We start from the raw sequence: 19,072 nt of genomic DNA, 5'->3' as shown, positions 1-19,072 counted from the left end.
TAAGGATTAACTTGATTTAAAGTTGCATTGAACTTGTGACAAGTTACGAATTGAGTTTAAAACCAGTTTAAATTAATGTTTTAGTTTTTTGAAGATAGGAAATATCTAGGGATTTATGAACTGCGTAGTATTTTCGTTGCTCGAAGCATAAGTGAATCATTGAATGAATTAAAGTTTTTAACCCTGTCTTTTCAAAGAGGGTCTATTTAGTTGAACTGTCTGAAAATATCGCAATAGTTTAATGCTAACTACTATAACCCTTGCACGTAATTTCAAAACTGGTAGAGAAATAATATGCTTTAGTATTAAATGAAATTGTCAGTCTTGGGTAAAAGTGTTTTACTTCAGGTATGGGACGTCTGACGACAATATTTATTTTGATTCTTTTGACCTACAAAGAAAGTCTCTTGGAAAACACTGTAGATGTATTTTTGGTTTGAACCTGAATGTTTTTGTCACGTGACACAATTAGGTTTCTAAAAAGAAACACTTGACGTATGACTCTGTTTTCGTTACTGGCCCCAACAAAAGCTGATAGAACTAACAGAGAGTGAGAAAGTAAGGAGTATTATGTGTTTCTAAGTGAAGAAGCAAAACAAATAACTAAATAGGTTTGACATAACGCTTGTCTCATCACTTAACACGTTTCTCTTCTTGAACAAAACACTCGACTTTGAAAACGATTCTAAATAGCTCTTGCTTTCGTTTCTAATTTTATCGTGAACTCGGCTAGTTTTTTTGGGTTATTGGAATTTGTTCTTAAACTTTGTCATTTTTTTTCTTGAAGATTTTCGAGGGTTATATCTATTTTTAGAGTTGGAATAATAATAATAATAGAAAAACGCGTTGTCATGATTTTTAAGGTATCTGTAACGCGGTAAAAACCTTCAAAAATTATTTCAAGGACTGTTATGAAAGCGTAAAGCTAATTATTAATCATTTCAACCATATTTAATTATACATTACTGCATAAATTATAATGAACGTGGTGGGTAAAAACAAAATCGGTGCTTATCGTGATCGTGATATCTAGCGAATGTCAAGAAGTTTTATATCAAAAAAGATTTCTATCATTTAAAGGTGGGAAGAAATTGCTCTGTTGACTTTATATTTTCTTCTAAGAGAGGAGAGAGAGAGAGAGATCTGAGAGAGATGGAGGAAATTGTCGTAAAAAAAGAGTCAAAACGTTTGAGTTTTGTGTCTGCCCGAACGAATCTGGCGTGCGAGATTGATGGTCTCCTCGTTCTAGTGGCCCCAATTTGTGGTGCTTGGGTATAAGCTTGAAAAAGCTTAAAGAAAAGCCTTCAAGACGGATGAAGTGTTAAGAAAAATCTCTTGGGGGGAAGGAAAAGATCTGCTATAAGCCCAAAGATTCAACTCTTCCTCCAAAAAAGAGCTTGAAATATAGGGTGTAAAAGTGCTACCATTTTTTGATATAACTTAAAAATATATAAAAAAAAATTCGTATTCGTGTCAAAATGGCTCAGTCGTTTGACTAATTGCGCTAAAGACTTCATTAATTTGTAATAATTGCTAACGGCGTCCTAGAGACTTCGGGATTTAATAAGGTAGCACCAAATTGTACTTGTGGATAGGCATAACAAATTAAGGAAAACGAGGGAAGAATATAGGACTAGCTTTCTATGGACGTTTATAAAATGTTTACAAAAATCATATTAAGAAAAGGTCAAGGTGGCAAAATTGGTCAAAATCTTCTCGGTTGGTCCATACCAATCCTACTAACCTTAGGTCCATCATATAAAATATTTCAATTTCATGAAAATTAATTTAATGATATTGACGAAGCTAGACAGCTAGCATCCCCTCCCCCCACTATATGGTATGGTACGGTACCCCCTGCATAATTTCCTTGTTTACTGGACAGTGCATATAGTTAATAATAGTCAATCCATCAGTATATCTGTCAATCAGCTAAGTTTGTTTTTAACGACGTAAGTCAAAATATACTTACGGAAATTTTAGGTGGGTTAAGGCACATGGGACCGAACTTGAGGAATTGGTTTTCTTTCTGCAAAGAAATAAATAAAAAGAAATGAGAAACCTTGAATTGGAAAAGAAGAAAAAAAAAAGGTTTGTATAATATTTATGTCAGAAGCTCCAAACTACAATATTGAAGGGGGAAATATAATACGGCGAAATTGGGCTTTAACTTATCCTCATTCAAGCTCTTATACACCCGACTAAGCAATCCCCACTCGATAACATCTCGAGAAGAAAAGAAAAAAAGCAATTTGGAAAAATTTCTTCAAGGGCGGACATTAGTGGAATAACTTTAGCGGTACGCTTTGATAACGCGTAACCAATGGGATAAGTTACGCCATAATATCCTATAGGCTTATGTCAATCCCCATAGGAGATCTTCTAAGAAATTGGATGATCCGAATAAATCATAGGCACTTAAGCCTAATTCATTTGTTTCATTTCGATAAATCTGTACACGATAATGGAGGATTATGTATCTCAATGGATAAGCTCTTTTAATAATATATATATTGTTTTTTATCAAGATAGTAAGGCAGTTGTCACGTGGGTGTTAACAAGTAATTCTGTTATTTTTTCTGTCTCAGTAAAAGCATCTTGAATATTTTTTAATTAAACGCGAGTCTGCCACATTTCTATGACTAAAAGTCTTTAATAATTTAATCAATTATTCTAATTATTTCATCTTGTCTTCACTTTGTTCAGTCATAACAAAGGTCAGCTTAAATTAAATTAAAAAATAGCAAAAATATGGAAAGAGACCGATCAAATGAGCTACTATCTAGTACTTTCACCGCAAATACTCTAGTGAAATTGCGTAAGTGACAAAATGCCTTACAATGTTACTCAATATCTAGGAAAATTATAGAGATACGCTTTCTTATTACTCCCACACTTATACAAGTATTAATAAATTTACCTGCGTCACGGTTTTAATAGACTTAGAAATAGATAAAGTTAAATACTCCAACTCCACTCACTATCTCATCACATCGTTATTATTATTATTTTTTTCTAAGTAAACACTCGTGTAGATTATCATATAAAAATATATAAGATTTAGGTCAAGTCCTTTTTGCTCCTTTTCTGTACACGAATTTGAGTGACAGAGGCGGATTAATGGATTATGAACATTTTGCACAACGGGGGGCGTATTATACATCCACGCAACTTTTAATTACGCGCGACTTTTCAGTTTGTTTACAAATGTATTGGAGACGACAGATAATGTGAAAGAAACTCAATTTCAAATAAAGTATAATATGATAATGAAAGGAGCTTTGAAAGCAATGTAATATATAGCCTTCAACTTCAATTTGTTTTTAAGTGATTTTTATAGATATATTTTATGGATAGTTTTGATAAACAAAAATAGATAATGTTTGCAATCTTTGCAATGTATTTAAATTATTTCTAGAATTGTTTTTGTAAAAGTGCTACAGATTATTTATTCTTAGGCAAGTAGAATGAAATATAAATGTAGTTCAAAATGCAGGTTACATAGACAAACTTACGAAGGTTTTTAAATTTTAAACAAATCATTCATACGTTATTTGTTTGAAAGGTCATACTGCGCATAAGTCCAATTTTATTTATAAACTATGATGTCAGAAACATTATTCAGAAAAACCTAAGTACTAATTATTAAGCAACGCTTTAGGACCCGACTAATTAATCATTTCATTTTCATTCAAGGTTAATGATGTTTTAATTACGAGAGAGAGAGAATAAAAAATCAATTTGAGACTTACAAAATGGTTATTAGACTGATAACCCTGCAGCAAGACCTTTTGATCAGGGCTGCATGCAGCGTGCGCGGCCACACTATTCACTTTCCTCATTTAAAACTCGGGTAAATTAGATTTTTCTCTCGACTTATAATAAAAATTCTCCCCCTTCTTTTATAAGAAGGGTGTCACACTGCCGTCACTCTTGTTCAAGTTGTACTCCCCAAAAATTCTTGGCTCGAGGCGCGAATTTCTAACGACGTAGAGCGAGTAACTCCTCCATCCTCCACCATCCACTAGACACGCTTCTGTTGTAAAAGTTAACAACACTTTCGGAGAAGTAGACTTCTCCGTAACAGGGATAATAAGAGGCTGGGGGTACGGAGAATGAAACTATCCCTACAGGGGGGCGTAAATAGTAAGAACTTGGTGGTTTAATTGCCTAACTTTGTATTGTTTTCCCCGAATGATGTCAGAAAGACACCCGTTTGTTAGTTTAGCTTTTAGCAGGATCTGAACGGATATTTTTCTAACACTTTTTACGATGCCAACGAAAGAATACCGTACCGTAAATACGCGTTTAAACTTCTTCGTCTCGCGCAGCTGGTAACAGATGTTGTAATCACACCGCCTTGAAATAATCGAACGGCCGCGGCGTTTGCGGACCGTGCTAGGTTTTTGAGTCTTTTTTGACGTGACCAATCGTGCGTTTGCCTTATTCCGGATAACTGAAAACACGAGCGAAAAGAGTAAACGAAACGATAGCTTCGTGTACCTGAAACTCTCTCTTCGACTATAGGAGACGCTGTTATAATACGCGTCTAGATATATACATGTTCTTCTCCTTTATCTGATTCTTTACGACGTTCTCCAATCAAATTGGCTGTAGGGAGAGAGGGATACCTTATCTTACTCGGTATAAAGGCTACCGAGCTACCGAGTTTAGCTAAGGGTTCTTTGATTTATCGCGTTTCATCGGCTACTGTATAGTCTATATAAACTCTTTAAGGCTTCGTCGTTACTCGTATCGTCCCACTAGGTTTGCTATTTTTAGGCTCAAGATTCTCCGAATATCTTTACTTTACTTTTATTTAAAGAAGGTTTCTTTTTTTCCGATTTCTCCAGAAAATTCGTGCTTCGAATAAGATTTCGGGGATGCGAGCAACTATATTACGTCAAAGAACAGTACGTACGTTATGCCCTGTAGAAGTTGCGCAAATAGTAATTTTTTTCTCTCAACCGATCGCTGGAAAAATTATGGATGCAATGTTTATTTATTGCTTCTACTTTGAAATTAATTAGGGAACTGGTTTTAATTCTAATCTATTCGCGATTTATAACGTAAACCTGGCTTTACTCCGCCTCCTGAGGCTTAAATATCACGTTATTATTAAGTGTAATATAATCAAACACTCGGAAGATTCCCTAATGGCACTGCCTCACCCTTGACTGTATTATAAAGTGTTTGGGAAAGTATATTGAATGCCATTACCTTTTTTTAAAAATCAACCTAAATCTACTATCTAGAATCTAATTAACGGAGCAAGTGTTTAATCACGATATATTTATATTTTGGTTTTAATAGTTAACGGTTTCGCTCACGGCATATCCCGGAAACCTAGATTTACCGGAAGTTAGTTCTTTTCCTTCCCCTTTATTCTGGTACCTCCGAGGTTAATGTACTAGTATATATTCCCATCTAAAATCAGTTAAAAAATACATGAACCTGAAAATATCAAATGCATCTGATCCTTCTGACACTATAAATAGTTTGGTTAGTTGGTGAAAATTCAGTTTAGAATTTGTGAAAAAAATATTGCAATAAGTGCGAGAAAATTTCGCAAGGTAACTAATATCTAATTCATTTACTTCCGCTGCAAATTGTATTTCCATCAACTTTGAAGATTTTGACGCATTTCACAATGAAATCTGGGTCCGAGTGATGAAAATGACTGTAGGAATTTTATTTATCTTGTCGCTAGCTGCATGCGCGACGACACGCGCGACAGTGTGAGAAACGTGTTTACGACTGTCACGTCTTTTGGAAATGGGAAGAAAAACAATGCTTTTACGTCATTTTAAGTGATATTTTGAACGCCATTTTGGATTGCGTCCAAAATTAGAACAAAAGATATTATTGTTATTATTGAAAGAGCGCCATCAGAATGAATAGTTTAAATGTGACGTACGTTGCTACAATGACGAGCTTTTAATTGACCTTAATTCAAAGATGCGAAATTCTTAAGAGTTTTCGGTATTTAGCTATAATTAATCTTAGTAACTGAAAGAAGACATATTTATATATATATTTGTGGTAAAATAGCTTTTTTTATGCTCATTTCTCAGCACCTTATCAATTGTTGAGAAAATTATAGAACATTAACCTCCATTTTTATAAGCTGTAAAAATAATACAGATGCAGATAACGAAAACTTTCTTATCTGTAATTATTTTTTCGACTTCAGTGTAATTTGGTTTTTGTAAAGAAGTTTACACAAAAACCCAAAAGATAATAAGTTATAAAACATTTATGCACCCGTCCCTCCCATAAACATAAAATCCATAAGTACATATGATATATTCCATAAGTTGTCACTGGTTACTGAGAGCTTGTCGTGAAGTGACTTGGGTCATAGATTCTCGTAAAGCGAAGAATGGAATGCAAAACCGAATGCAGTCAATTCTCGCTTGTCGTTCTCGAACTAGCTCTCAGTAAGTCTCTAGCATTATGAAGTGTATGCAGTGCCATACTTATGGAACAGATCTTATGAACTTATGATTCTACACTGTACTAGCGTAATCCCTTTTTTCAATCACATCCAATTTCATTAAAAGTAAAACGAAAAAAAAAAAATGCGGGTTTCTCTATTAAAATAAATTCTCTGTCGCGCAGGTAAAAATTCCCTTTTACGATCCGCGATCTAAAAGACCCCATGAAGGTCTTGGGTTTCTGATTAAATTTTGTAGAGAAGCCCTTACTTCTTGAGGAAGAGTATAAATAAAAAAATAGAATCCCAGAAGAAGAAATACTCTAGAGGAACTAGGGTAAAAAAATACTCTTTAACTTTGCTGATGCTCTTGTTACTCAAAATTCAACTTGTCAGTTTAGGGTTAGCTTAGCTCTCGTGGGACGACATAGATGGTGAGCGTGGGTGGATGTTTTTGCCATGATTGTAGGTGCCTTATAACCTTTAGTGACGAACTTCATTCAAATTTAATTAGGTGTAGAATTATTTCTAATTTATATTCTCTTAAAATGTATAATTTAAATTATCCGAGTGATACCTCAACATTTTCTTCTACAAAAATAAGATGGTTCAGTGGGGCTTGAATCCCATTGGATGATTGAGCAAATGGCGTGATGATTTTTGATCTACCCAGGTACACTGAAATCTCTGAATTCAGCGTTTAATAAATTTCTGTTGCATAATAATCCAAAATCATCCCCATCCATTTATTAAAGTCAGCTTCTCTGTCATTCACTGTCAGTCACTCCTGTTTTTATTAAGTTGCCTAATGGTTACATAAACGTCACTAGTATAATCCAGTAATTAATCCACTGCCACACGTCTTGTCCTTAATCAACACTGAAAATTTCTAACATTTGCACCAAAAAAATCCGCTCGTTTTCATTTGGTTAAATTTACGAGAGACCCTAAGTACTTGTGGTGTGTTAAACAATTGAAGCATTGTTACAGCCGGTCAGCCGCCATTCGGGAGGTGACCCTAGGTTGTTGTAGGCCACTCTTTCGATAGGATGAGTTTAGAGTTTTATAGGGACACAACAGAAGCATTTTCTTAAGATGATTCTCGAGTACACAAGAGTTTCTTATAATCTCATTTTTCTTCGGAAGAGACTCTCAGAATCCAAGCTTCATATTTAATACGGCAAGAAACAATGGATGATGGTGATGTGAAAAAAGGGGAAAGATGTCGTATTCTATTAAGTTTCGTGTCATACTTGAGAATAAAATGGGAAGGATTTGAAATAGGGGGATGGATCTATCTTTCCTTAGTTATTGTTATTCGAGTCTCGTCTTTCCTATGACTATTGTTTACAGTAGAAGACGTTTTCTAACGTCGGACGCAATCGATAAATTGGTTTTTTAGATCTTACACAAAGCTTTTTTCTGTATTTCTCATGAAAAGTGTGGTTTCAATTACTGTGAAAGTCTTCTATGGTCTTAATCTATACGAGTTTATTTAGATATTTGATACAGTCTTCCCTAAATAACTAGTGTCAAAATTATGAAACTCAACTCGTAAAAAGTATACTAACCGAGGCTAAAATGTACTGGAAAGTTGCATCAGTTCAACTTATTAAAACCCCAAATTTCTCCAATAATAATAGTAAATTAAAAAAAATTAATGAAACCTTTCAATTAGTCGCCTATTACAAATTGAAAATAACCGAAAAGCCAACTAATTTCACTGATTATATATAATTGACTGAATAAAACATTAGTACGCAATATTCGAAATTCGACGCTTGCTGATCAGGACGCGTAATGACTAGGGAGATATTCAATCTAAATAGATAATTAAAACGCTTAATTAGTCCTCCATCAAAATTTTAAACCCACAAGGGAACACGGGACGCGCGTTGTGGCAACCCTCTAAAGTTCTAACATGTCTGAATTATACTCCTTTGACTGTAGTATGTTTGAAACCCCACGCATCACATTAAAACCCGTAATAGTTAATAATTAGAGGAGCAAACTATTAACAAGGAAGGAGAAGTAGGGCACTGTCAAATCCCTGACAATCCTTCGAGCTCTACTAAAGCCCCATCGCTATTTTAGAAAATCATTGGAGAGTTTTCTAGACCATCCGAAAACTCTATTCAATCCCTTTTATAAGCTTATCGATTTTTGTCCGTCGCGATGGAGATCATAGATAAACTGAAATAATTCATTTCAAAAAATGGTCGCCACTCAATGATCGGAAAATTACACTTAAATTCTACTATGAAATGCTACTGGCATAAGTGTAACCAGGGAGGAGTAGAAATGGAGTCAAATTGTGGGGTGAACTAGGCTTAGTATTTTACACCTCGAGCCTAGACACCCAGGGTGGGAGAAAGGGTGTTGAAGAGGAATAAATTGGTTTCTGCCTGTCACGTGGGTCACTGTTTGTATATTGAGCACTATTTTGCGCCCTCTCTGCAACTCAAAACGTACTAGTTAAAAAATTTCGTGCTGGTTGAGGAACTACAACCAACGGACGCTTTTTTTACTTATCAAGATTCTCACGAGAGGGCAGTTCGTAGCGTCAGTTTTGCGAGAACTCTGATGCCACTTAGACCGTGATAAGCGATAACCAATTTCCCCATCCCCCTATCTTCAGTTGTGGGAGTTAAGATGTACGGTTGTCAGTCCAAAAAAGCGCGTGCAATTCTTATCCTTTTCTATACTCCTCCCTGTGGCACGCGAGTTCTGTGTTACAGATTGTAGGAATTATTTCATTCCTTCACTGAACATTTAATAAACTTCATATATCTATGACATTGGCGCTCAAAAGAGATGAGACTTACGGGCTACCTCCTTTCAATATAGTGTGAGAGAATACGGAATATTTTAAAACGAAAAGCATCCCTATATTTTGAACGATTTTCCGGAAGCAAGAGTAGTAGAAAGCGGAGAAGATGCGTGTACTACATAGTGTATATATATGAGGAAGGAAGGCGAAGAGAGAGAGAGAGAGATAACGTTCCTTGTCAAACTCGCGTCCTGAGAATTTAAATTCAAAATCGCTCGATCGTCCCCGAGGGAAAAGGGCAGATCAGGGGAAAACGCGACGCTTTGAACAAATAGTTTCCAAATGCTATGTGACAACTGAACGCCTGTCTATTTCACCTCTGGCCATCCTATTGTTCCAAAATAAGTTGACATTGGCTATAAAATATACATCACGGACAGTTAAGCCAAACTTTACTCTCTCTCCTCTCCTATACCGAATCTTCCCGCGTTTCCGGCATTTCTCTTTAACAATCTGATTAGCGTTTCCATTAGGTCAGGGATGTGTCATAATTCTGCCTTTATTGAACTAGTTTCCAAACTGTCTAACAATTATACGCGCTTGGAATTTGAATTGGCAAAGGGATCGAGTTGATTATAGTAAATACAATTGATCGAGGGGTCGGACACCAGGAGTTGTAGGATTCTCGAGACTCTACAGCAATTTTAGGAGATTTTGGAAATTTGTCCATGCCCTCGGGGATAAGGGTATGGAAGGAGAAATAATACTGGATATTGATTTGGGGAGAATTAGTTGGAATGTGACTGGTGTAATTTGAAAAGATTTAAAAATATTGCGATGACATCTAACAGTATTTAAAGGTTAAATGTCAAAAGTTAGAATAATACTTTATTTCAGGTGTCAAATAGTTTATTTACTAATTTCATAGCTTTGTGGGCGTCACTGATGGGGTCTATGTTCGCATTAGGCTTAAAATTACCATGGAAATAGCTTCAAGACACGCCACGTTTCTATAGTTCTTGTATTTTAATCTCTTCCTTTTCCGGTTTCACCTTTCGTATTTTAAGACCAAACACCTCTTCATTATTTAATCGATATATCGTTTGCCCTTTCCAACTCTGAAAACTTCTAGATCTTTTGCCAATTTATTGATTTTTCCCCCCGTTTCACGCACACGTCAAAACAAGACTTGGATCTCAGGTAGCAATTTCGGGATCAAAACCGAAATGTATTCTTGTAAACGTGAAAAAGATCCGGTGCATCAACCCCGTGACCTTTTCCAGGCGCGCCCTGATCTCCGTGTGGTGGCTTTCGTTAAAAATCAACGCCACGCACTTGCCGCACCCTATGCTGCAAAGGTTCGTTTCATTTTCAAGTATCGGACCAAACATTTTGATTCGATTTGAATTTGAGCGCCCTACTTGAATAACGATTCCGGAGGTTCTCGGTTTTCTAGCTCTCAAACTCCATCTTATGGACAGGATAAAGTCTCGGATTGCTTACTCCCTTTCCACTCTATTTTGGATTGAAATCCTACTTCGTCAATTCATCCCCTTGAGCCCCTACTCGGTTTGAAATCATTTCCCACCGCTCCCATCCTCTCCTTTTCCTCCTATTATCGAGATAGGAGTCTCTATTATTCCGGAATCTCTTCGGCAACGATCCCAAGATGCTCCCAATCTTATCTTTCAGGAGCGTCTTCTCTTTTCCCATTAATGCAATTCTCTTCCCTTTTACTCGCATCTCCGTCTCTCATTTATAACCGCTCTTCTTTTTTTATTATTTCTTTGCTGTTTTGTTCGATAGACAAACACTCGATCCAATAGATAAGGAATAATCCACGTACTAGTTGGGCTTATTCGTCAAATTAGAAGTTGGTTACTTGACGTAATATATGCCTCTTCCAAAATGAACGTAAAAAAGAGAGTTGATGCCTCTTTGTACCGATAATTTTTGAAACTCCGTAGATTGTCATCAGTTTGGCCGTAAGTTTATATTGGACTTTAAGTGTATTCGTTTGAATGAACGCAAAAATAGAAATTCGGTCTAGAGGTGACGAATGAAAATACCCTCATCTAATTCAGAAATCATCATTCATTTTTCAAAAAGGTCCAAATTTATTCCTGAAATACCAAATTTCTCTAGAAAATATTAACTTTTTTACTTCAAATAATTTCCTTCTTTTGAGAACCTAAATCCTCCTTCAAAAATTCAGGGATTGGCATCCCGTCTTATGTTTTCATGGAATTTTATAATATCGAAGTACTGAGCTGTCACGAATGTTTTTTTCTTGAGGAAACAATTTGCTTAGAAAGCACTCCGTACTTTCGTCCGCTGTCAGCCAATAACGCTTAGTTTTTATTTACTTTATAAACCAGAAGCCAAGTGAAGACAGATTTATATTTTTATGGAAAGAGAGATCAATATTTTACTAGCTAGATAGTACAACAAACTTCATGAATAATGCAATATCAACTATAACAAGAAAATACAAAATACCTCCTAGCTTATTTCGCAACCTAAAAACTGTGTAGGTCGAGAGTTGGGCGTTTTTCATTTTTTTTTTCAAAAGTAAAAGAAATGGTTCCTTTTTTTTCTTTTGAGGGAAAAATAACGAGTTTTGAAATCTTAGTTCTTCTTTCCATTTTCTAATCGTGAACTGTTTTAAAGAATTTGAAACCGTTTTACGGGGTACCCTTTTATTTTTATAGGGAACAAATACTGTTTGAAATGATTTGCTGCTGCATTAGTAAAATTTTTGCTTTTAAAATCAAGAGTTTTGAGGCCCTTTGACATGGAAATTGTTAGGGGAAAATTTGGGTCACTTTACAATAGTAGAGGGAGGAGTATTATTGAACTCGACTTAATAATTATTAGTCTAAAATATAACCTCATACAAGAATGAATTTTCATACAAAGTTTCTTCAGACTTATCTTTAAATATTATTCGTTTTTATTATAAATCTAAAATTTCAAACGCGTCTATTGGTTAATATCTAATTAAGGTTTAATAGGTAAGCCGAGTAGTACGAGTTTCTAAACCCATATACAGGTCGGATTACTTAATTAATAAACGTATTAGTACGAATACACTAATTAGAAGCAACTAGATTATCTCACGCAAGGAAAACTACCAAGTTTGACCCGAAACAGATAGTACAGTATCACCACAATATCGTCACACACACACAAAATTCTCTTTCTCAAAGCTTTCACTTAATTCCCATAGCTTCTCCAAAACTATAAAAAAGAAAAACCAATTCCTTTACTAAACTAAAAGCCCTGTCATTATTTGGCTTTTTCCTATAAAGCCATGAAATCTCTCTCTCTCGGGTATCGCCATAATAAGCCACATTCGCAAAAAGATTTGACAAATATCGAATGACTTGAAAGTAACGTATAAGAAATAAGACGTTTCCTAACCCTAATCTGCCCTTTTCTTTCGTCGATTCGAAGCTATGGCGACCCTGTTCGATTTCACGCGGTTCTTTCTAACTGTATATAGGTTTAGGGTTCTGACTGGAGTTTCTCCTTTGGATGACAATAACCTGACGACATTACACTCGTATATCTCCATTCCCCTTCATAGTAGAGTCTGTTATATTAGTTTTATTCTTTTCTCGTGTTGTCCGGTAACGGAGGGCGTTAGAACTAACCTCTTATTCGTTCGTTGTATTCCGTATATATCGAGTTCGGTTCAGCTCTATTGATTTTTAGTCCCAAAGGAAAACCGATATGTTTTTCCTCGCCGGTACTTTTTTTTTTTTTTTTTTTCATTCTTTCTTTTCTGCCATTCACTGTAAGAACCTAGCTGGGAAGAGCTTTACCGCCTTCTAATAACATTTACCCCTTTTTCTCTCCCGAATATAAAACTTCGGAAGCATAAAATGGCTTATAAGACCACGAGGAACGTTCTGGCATACCCTCTCGCGAGTCGCAACAAAACAGCTTTTAATAAATAATTTTCTCGCATACAACCGCAGTGGTATTAGATGGGTAATCACTGTTTATTGAGCTTCGTGCAATCGGAGATGCAAAATGTTAATTTAAACTGTACAATATTATTGAACCTGTTTATATTTTTATTCACGGTTGTTATAGAAGAAATTCGCGCTTTTTCTAGGCTAGAAAAATTAGTAATCAATGTGCAGACTATTTTTCTGTTTAGTTACTAGTGCTTAGCTTAAATTTTGTTAGAGTCGACTTAATAATGAATCTAATGCTGGCCCATTATGCACTTTGCTTTGCAGTTTTTACGGTTATCTTGTCGAAACCATACCTCAACCAATCGCTCATATGAAGAGCCTTGCTCTCATGATCAACAGAACTACCAAAGAGCTAAGATTACGAGTAGTCTCTTTAGTACGGTGAAAGATACTAGTAACATAAACACCGACTAATCGAACTGCGTGTCCCCTCCAGAATTGCTTATGTGATTCCGTTCCCTTTAATAAACTGTCAAGTTTAAATATTGACCTGATTCTCAGTCATAAAAGTAATTTTGTGGCAATAAACAGAACGGCAATTTCAGGCATCACTTAAGTTTGACTTTCCCTTGCCTTGATTCGATCATTACAACGATCCACCTGTTACGTGTTTCTAGCGACGCATGCGTGTTTATATACCGAACCTTGTAAATTTTTAATCAAATATTCAAGGCGATATCCTTTCTAATGTAGCGATAAAAGGGTTGGTTGATGGTTATTTCCGGAGCTAAATTCTCTAAGCGCTTTCTTTACTAACTCTCCTCTCTCTTTTAATGGAGAGCGAGAAGGTGGCGGCGGTTTTACAGCGAAAATCTACTGTACTGTACTCTTTATAATAGTCCCATCTCATCTCATTAGTTAAGAAAAGAGTCTTCCTAGAAAGTCGCGTATAAGAAGACGCCAGCGAAATTCTTAGTTTATAGTTCGGACTCTCCAATTAATTTTCAAGCACGCTTCGCGCCGCACCAAACTTTCCTCCGTCATCAATTTAAGTTTGGCCTCCTTTCGACGCTAAAGGCTCCATTCCACGGATCTCCTTAACACCCTCTCCCAGTTTCAATGACGTCATTTATTTCCATCCCAAATTCCTCCTCCTTCTCCTATTCCTAAGTCTCCATCCTCTCCTCTTCCGAAAAATAAACGGAGTTTAAAGAGAAGACAACACAATATATATACATACCACTGAATGCGTTTAAAGTTCTAGATTGAGCGTTAAGTGTTTAAGGGAAGGGTTACATTTAAAATTTGTTTATTATAAACTAGGCCTAGCTAAGTTATCAGCCTCTGAACGATGGTTTTAATGGACTGGAAACCACGAAGAGTTTCCTAAAGACTAATAAGGTTTTATTTTCTGTTGAATGAAAGAAGATGAAATATTTTCACCCGCCTAGCACTGGCGTTCAGGCTAAAGCTTGAGTAATATTTAGCGCTAATTATATGGAATATCTCTATTTTCTACTATAAAAATTCACTTGTTTTAACTACCCTTTAAGCGCCCAACAACTCTTTGACGTGTACAGTTCGCCCCCTTTTTGCTACTAAAGATGTTACAGAGCTAAAACCGACTTTAGGTGATTTCTTTTTTATTTCAACTTCAGGCCAGCCGAAAGAAAGTTCTGTGCATTTGAAATGTTTTGACAAGCCGTTTTGCAAAGAGAAAGCTATTTTTAAGAAGAAAAAAAAAGTTCTCAAATTATATCTTTCCTATTTACCTCCGTTATTTTTAAAGTTCAGACGAAACTCGCCGTATGTTGTTATCTATTTTTACGCCAGAATCCCAAGCCAACGTAATGTCTGGCTAGCTAAATGTTTTATTGCAGGAACCGCCTAGCTAGGAATGTTTCTACGTAATTGGTTATGTCTCTTTTTGCTTCTTTGAAAAACAAATTGCAAATGGAATTATATTTATTTAATGTTACTTATAAATCTCCGAATCTAGGACGCGATTCTTGCGATGCGAAAAACATATTTATATTTAAAACGCGTTAAGGTTTCTTCATCTACTTTTAATGAGAAGCTGGAACCGTAATGGATAGGTGCTTAATAAATATGGAGAGTTTTTATATACTTTGCAAGTTGTTAAATAGTATCTTCGTTGCCATTGTTAAATACTTGCTTTTATTTTAAGCCTGGTGTTTAATATTTCAATTAACTTTAATTTAGGGTTCTTTAAAAGATTAATTATACTTAATTATACTAAGGTTACATACTACGTTGTTTATTGAGCCGCTTAGATCTTTTATAAGCTCAGATCACTTCACTAATTGTGAATATAACTGAAAATATCATTCCTTGAAAATTTGTATAAAAATTCATAAACTGGGTCTTTCAGAACTAAACAATGCTAATAACTCTCCATCCCTGGTCAATATAGACTTCAAATAAAAGTCGATTAATCTTAGTTTAAGCTGAAATTGCTCTTGTAATTTGAAATACATAGCTTGTGTTTTCTACTCAAGTATAGTTTGTTATCCTCGAGTTACTTTTACCAAAGTTATCTTGTATTATTTTCAAATTTATTTGTTAAATATTGCACGGTGTCTTGGTGAGCACTACTCTACCTCTTTACCTGTAAATTTGAACCTCTTAAGAATACGATTTCTCTATCCCTTTATGTCATTACCATAACATGGTTACGCGGTTAGGAAATAGAAAGGTTTATCGGTTTATTGATATCCAGCTTCCAAAATCTCGAAAAAGTGCTTACCACTGAGCGCCTCTTTTTTCCCCACCCAAGAAAAGAAATGCTTACCCATTCAGAGTCAGATCTTTCTTCCGAATCCAAAGTAACCTCGGAAGTATCCTCTAGAGTTCGAGGAGGTATTTTCAACTTTAAACACGGTTTCTTGCTCATTTTACCGCACAGAAAAGGTTCGAGTTTACGGAGAAAAATAAATAAATATAGCCCCCTATGCTAAATATTTTTCTTTATCCAATATTGTTAAAATTTTCACCCCTGCAGTCTGTAGCTGGGTTTTTTTAGGGGGTAAAAATGGAAATGGATGTTTTCACCCAATTTGTAACTTTTTCTCCTTTTCTTCTTCTTCTCCGTTTGCTCCGTTGAAGCGCATACGTACCACTCGCGAAATTGGATTTTTCCTGATTTTTCTCTTTCCGAAATAACTCGATAACGAACTGTTTGGGGACGACCAAAAAAATTCTTCAAACTCGCGAGCGGAAAGGTCCGTATGTGTGTGTGTGTGGGTCGGTTGCTTTTCATCCAACTAAAGCTTCGATGACTTTCGAATTGAACACCACCACCCCGATAGACTCGGTGGAAAACTGTACAATGTATGGTATCATTTACAAAAAGAATTTTTTTCAGCCCCTCACTTAAATGAATGGCGTATTATTTTAGGTAGAAGTATTGTTCCATTTTCATCATATAGCCCTCCGCAACTGCGAGGCTCCTGGCAATGCATGACCGTACACTTTTTCGATGGGAAAATAATAATAAGTAATATCACGGACCAAGGTCGGATAGTTTAGTACACGAGATTAATATTAATATTAAATTTATTATTTTGTTATTTATTTCGTCATATAATCAATAATAAAAATTCAGAAAAACAATTTTAATATATACGCCCCCCTTATACTAAGTATCATTTCAAAACGTATTTTCCGCCTGGATAATTTTTAAAAATGAAATAGGCTTATAAGGGTTTAAGCTGAAAGTATGGAATTTGTTTAATACGTAACGTTTTATTTATTAGGGTTTTAAATAGTTATAATTATTTGGATTGGAGGGAACTTTTGTAAGACCCTCCTACTATATTTGATCTTTAAAGAATCAATTACTCTTTTTGACATTCTTAAGAGCCTAAGCCCCGTGGCCGTAGGAGGAAAAAAGAGTTAAATTTGAAACCTTTACTCTTATATTAGGGTGTTATAACAAGTTTTTTTTTTAAAGTGAAGGTGAAATAATATATAAATGAATGAACAATTAGAGAAATTTTATGTGTAAATTAATGTTTTCTCCAGACAAAAAATGCTTTAAAATCCAACCATATCCTTGACGATAATGAAGAGTTTGCTGTATAGAAAGGAGTCCCTTAAAAAGCTCTTGCAAAAATGCAATGACCCATAGAAACGGTTATAGTAATATTCTTTTAAACACCGTTAGAAAGAAACATTTCGTAATATTTACGTTACGAGAAAGTATACATTTTCTTCTAAGCAACGTCACTGACACTTTAAACGCGACCCTTTTTTAAAGAAGGATAAGTAAGAGTTTTTTTCAGTGATGAAATTTGATAATCTTGTTTTTAATAAATTCTAAAAAATGGTAATTTATTTTTTTTTAAATAAGAGTGGGGGAAAGATGGGTGTACAAATTTTATTATGATGACGTCAATCGGTTTTAATTTACTATATTTTTCCTTTTCATATAGCGCCGCGTGTCTACCGGTAATTGTTTTAATAGTAAAAGTTAGGATGCTGTCGCCCATTGAGGAAGTCCTGAATAATTTATGCTAAGTATGGTTACCTAATAAATAATGAAAAAACAAACGGAAAACCCTTTGGCGTAAATATATAAATATTTAATGTTATTCGCAAGGCCGGCTATTAGTTTAAAACTAAATGGAGTTTTAATTGCTCTAGACTTTTTGAAACACAATCTTAAAGGTGAGCGCTAATAACTTTTACCTGCCTTCACATAATTAAATTAAATTTTGGCTAATTTTCAAATATTATACGCTAATTTATTGATTTCTTAAGTTATTCAATACAAAAGCCAACATACTTTCATTGAAAAATATATTGAACTCAACATTGCTATTTGTTAAAAATGTAAAAACTGGTTTTAAATGGAAAGATTTACATTAATTCTTTTACTCTGAAAGGTTACCTTATCACTTTCGTTTATAATAATTTCTGATCACGTTAACAACCCCGTTTGTTTACGACTTGGTAAGGTGTTTATTTTTTCTGCTGTCTATTTAAATTTAACGATTATTTCTTTGCCACTTAATTATGAAAATAATAAACAAAAGATACCATTGTTTAATTTCAATACTTTGACTCAGTTTCAAGGACTCAGCTTTATTACAAATAAGTTTGGTTGAAATATTCAGTCTCTCTTTAAAGCGTATATAATAACCCATAAATTAAATATACAGGGAGTTTCTGGTAAGTCTGGAACGGGATGTTCTTTGAGTCATCCCCCTTAATTTATGCCAGACTATTCAGAAACACCCTGTATATTAGAGTTGTCTGAAAGTTTCTCGTATATCAAATTACGACAATATATTAATGTAAAGAAAACCTCCTGTAGAGAGAGTATCGAGCAAAATATTTGTATCTAAAATTTGACCTCCTGAAAGTCGATTTCAGATACCTTGTACTATATAAACGTTAAAACGGATACTGAAAAAATAGCTGCGTTAGTGATTTCGAACCTTATCGTTTATAAACGAAAGTTTATGTTAAATGGGAACGGTTTTCCTTCCCTTAGTGATAAGAAATGATTGGTGATTGAATCTGAGCACAACACTGCATTGGAGTTCTACTTCAACACCATTTTCCCTATAGATCGCAGTACCAGGCTGAGAAATATGGATATTTTAAAACTGGTCATGTGACCAGTAGAGCCCAAGCACTTTAATTGAAAAATGGAAATTGGCCACTTAAAATTGTTAATCTTGGAACATTTTCAATTAAGTGGCCACAAGGCCAGTAGATTCCAAGCAATTAATTTTAAAAACTGGCACAGCTAAGTTGACATTTGCCTTATTTCTCATTCTGGCTCGTACAAAAATACGAACGTCCTACCATAGCGGTCAAGGTTAAACTAGTTGGCCCTAGCAAGGAGAAATTAAGACGTCATCTTGATAAAAGCGTCAAAATGAATAGATTTTGTCTAATGTAGGTACAAAC

At 35.0% G+C, this 19,072-nt stretch overlaps 1 protein-coding gene across 2 annotated transcripts in view; it reads right to left on the bottom strand.

The window, feature by feature from the left end:
* LOC149610102 (high affinity cAMP-specific and IBMX-insensitive 3',5'-cyclic phosphodiesterase 8B-like) overlaps positions 1–19,072 on the bottom strand; it is a 39,501-nt gene that overhangs the window by 7,703 nt on the left and 12,726 nt on the right. The window contains exons 1-2 of one of the 2 annotated variants that reach the window (XM_089860035.1): positions 3,753–4,513; positions 1,973–2,029 (exon numbers count right to left, since the gene is read on the bottom strand). In XM_089860035.1, coding sequence (XP_089716161.1) covers positions 1,973–2,029; positions 3,753–3,842 — 147 coding nt within the window. In that variant the 5' untranslated portion in view covers positions 3,843–4,513. Of the gene's footprint in view, positions 1–1,972; positions 2,030–3,752; positions 4,514–19,072 lie in introns of those variants that run through there. The other variant, XM_089860034.1, reaches the window with a different exon arrangement.

The sequence above is a fragment of the Phalangium opilio genome, unplaced genomic scaffold, assembly GCF_054372755.1.
Source record: "Phalangium opilio isolate 3A_F unplaced genomic scaffold, DU_Popi_V2 ptg000344l_1, whole genome shotgun sequence".
Taxonomy (NCBI): domain Eukaryota; kingdom Metazoa; phylum Arthropoda; class Arachnida; order Opiliones; family Phalangiidae; genus Phalangium; species Phalangium opilio.
This window is presented reverse-complemented; position numbering and strand designations above follow the sequence as displayed.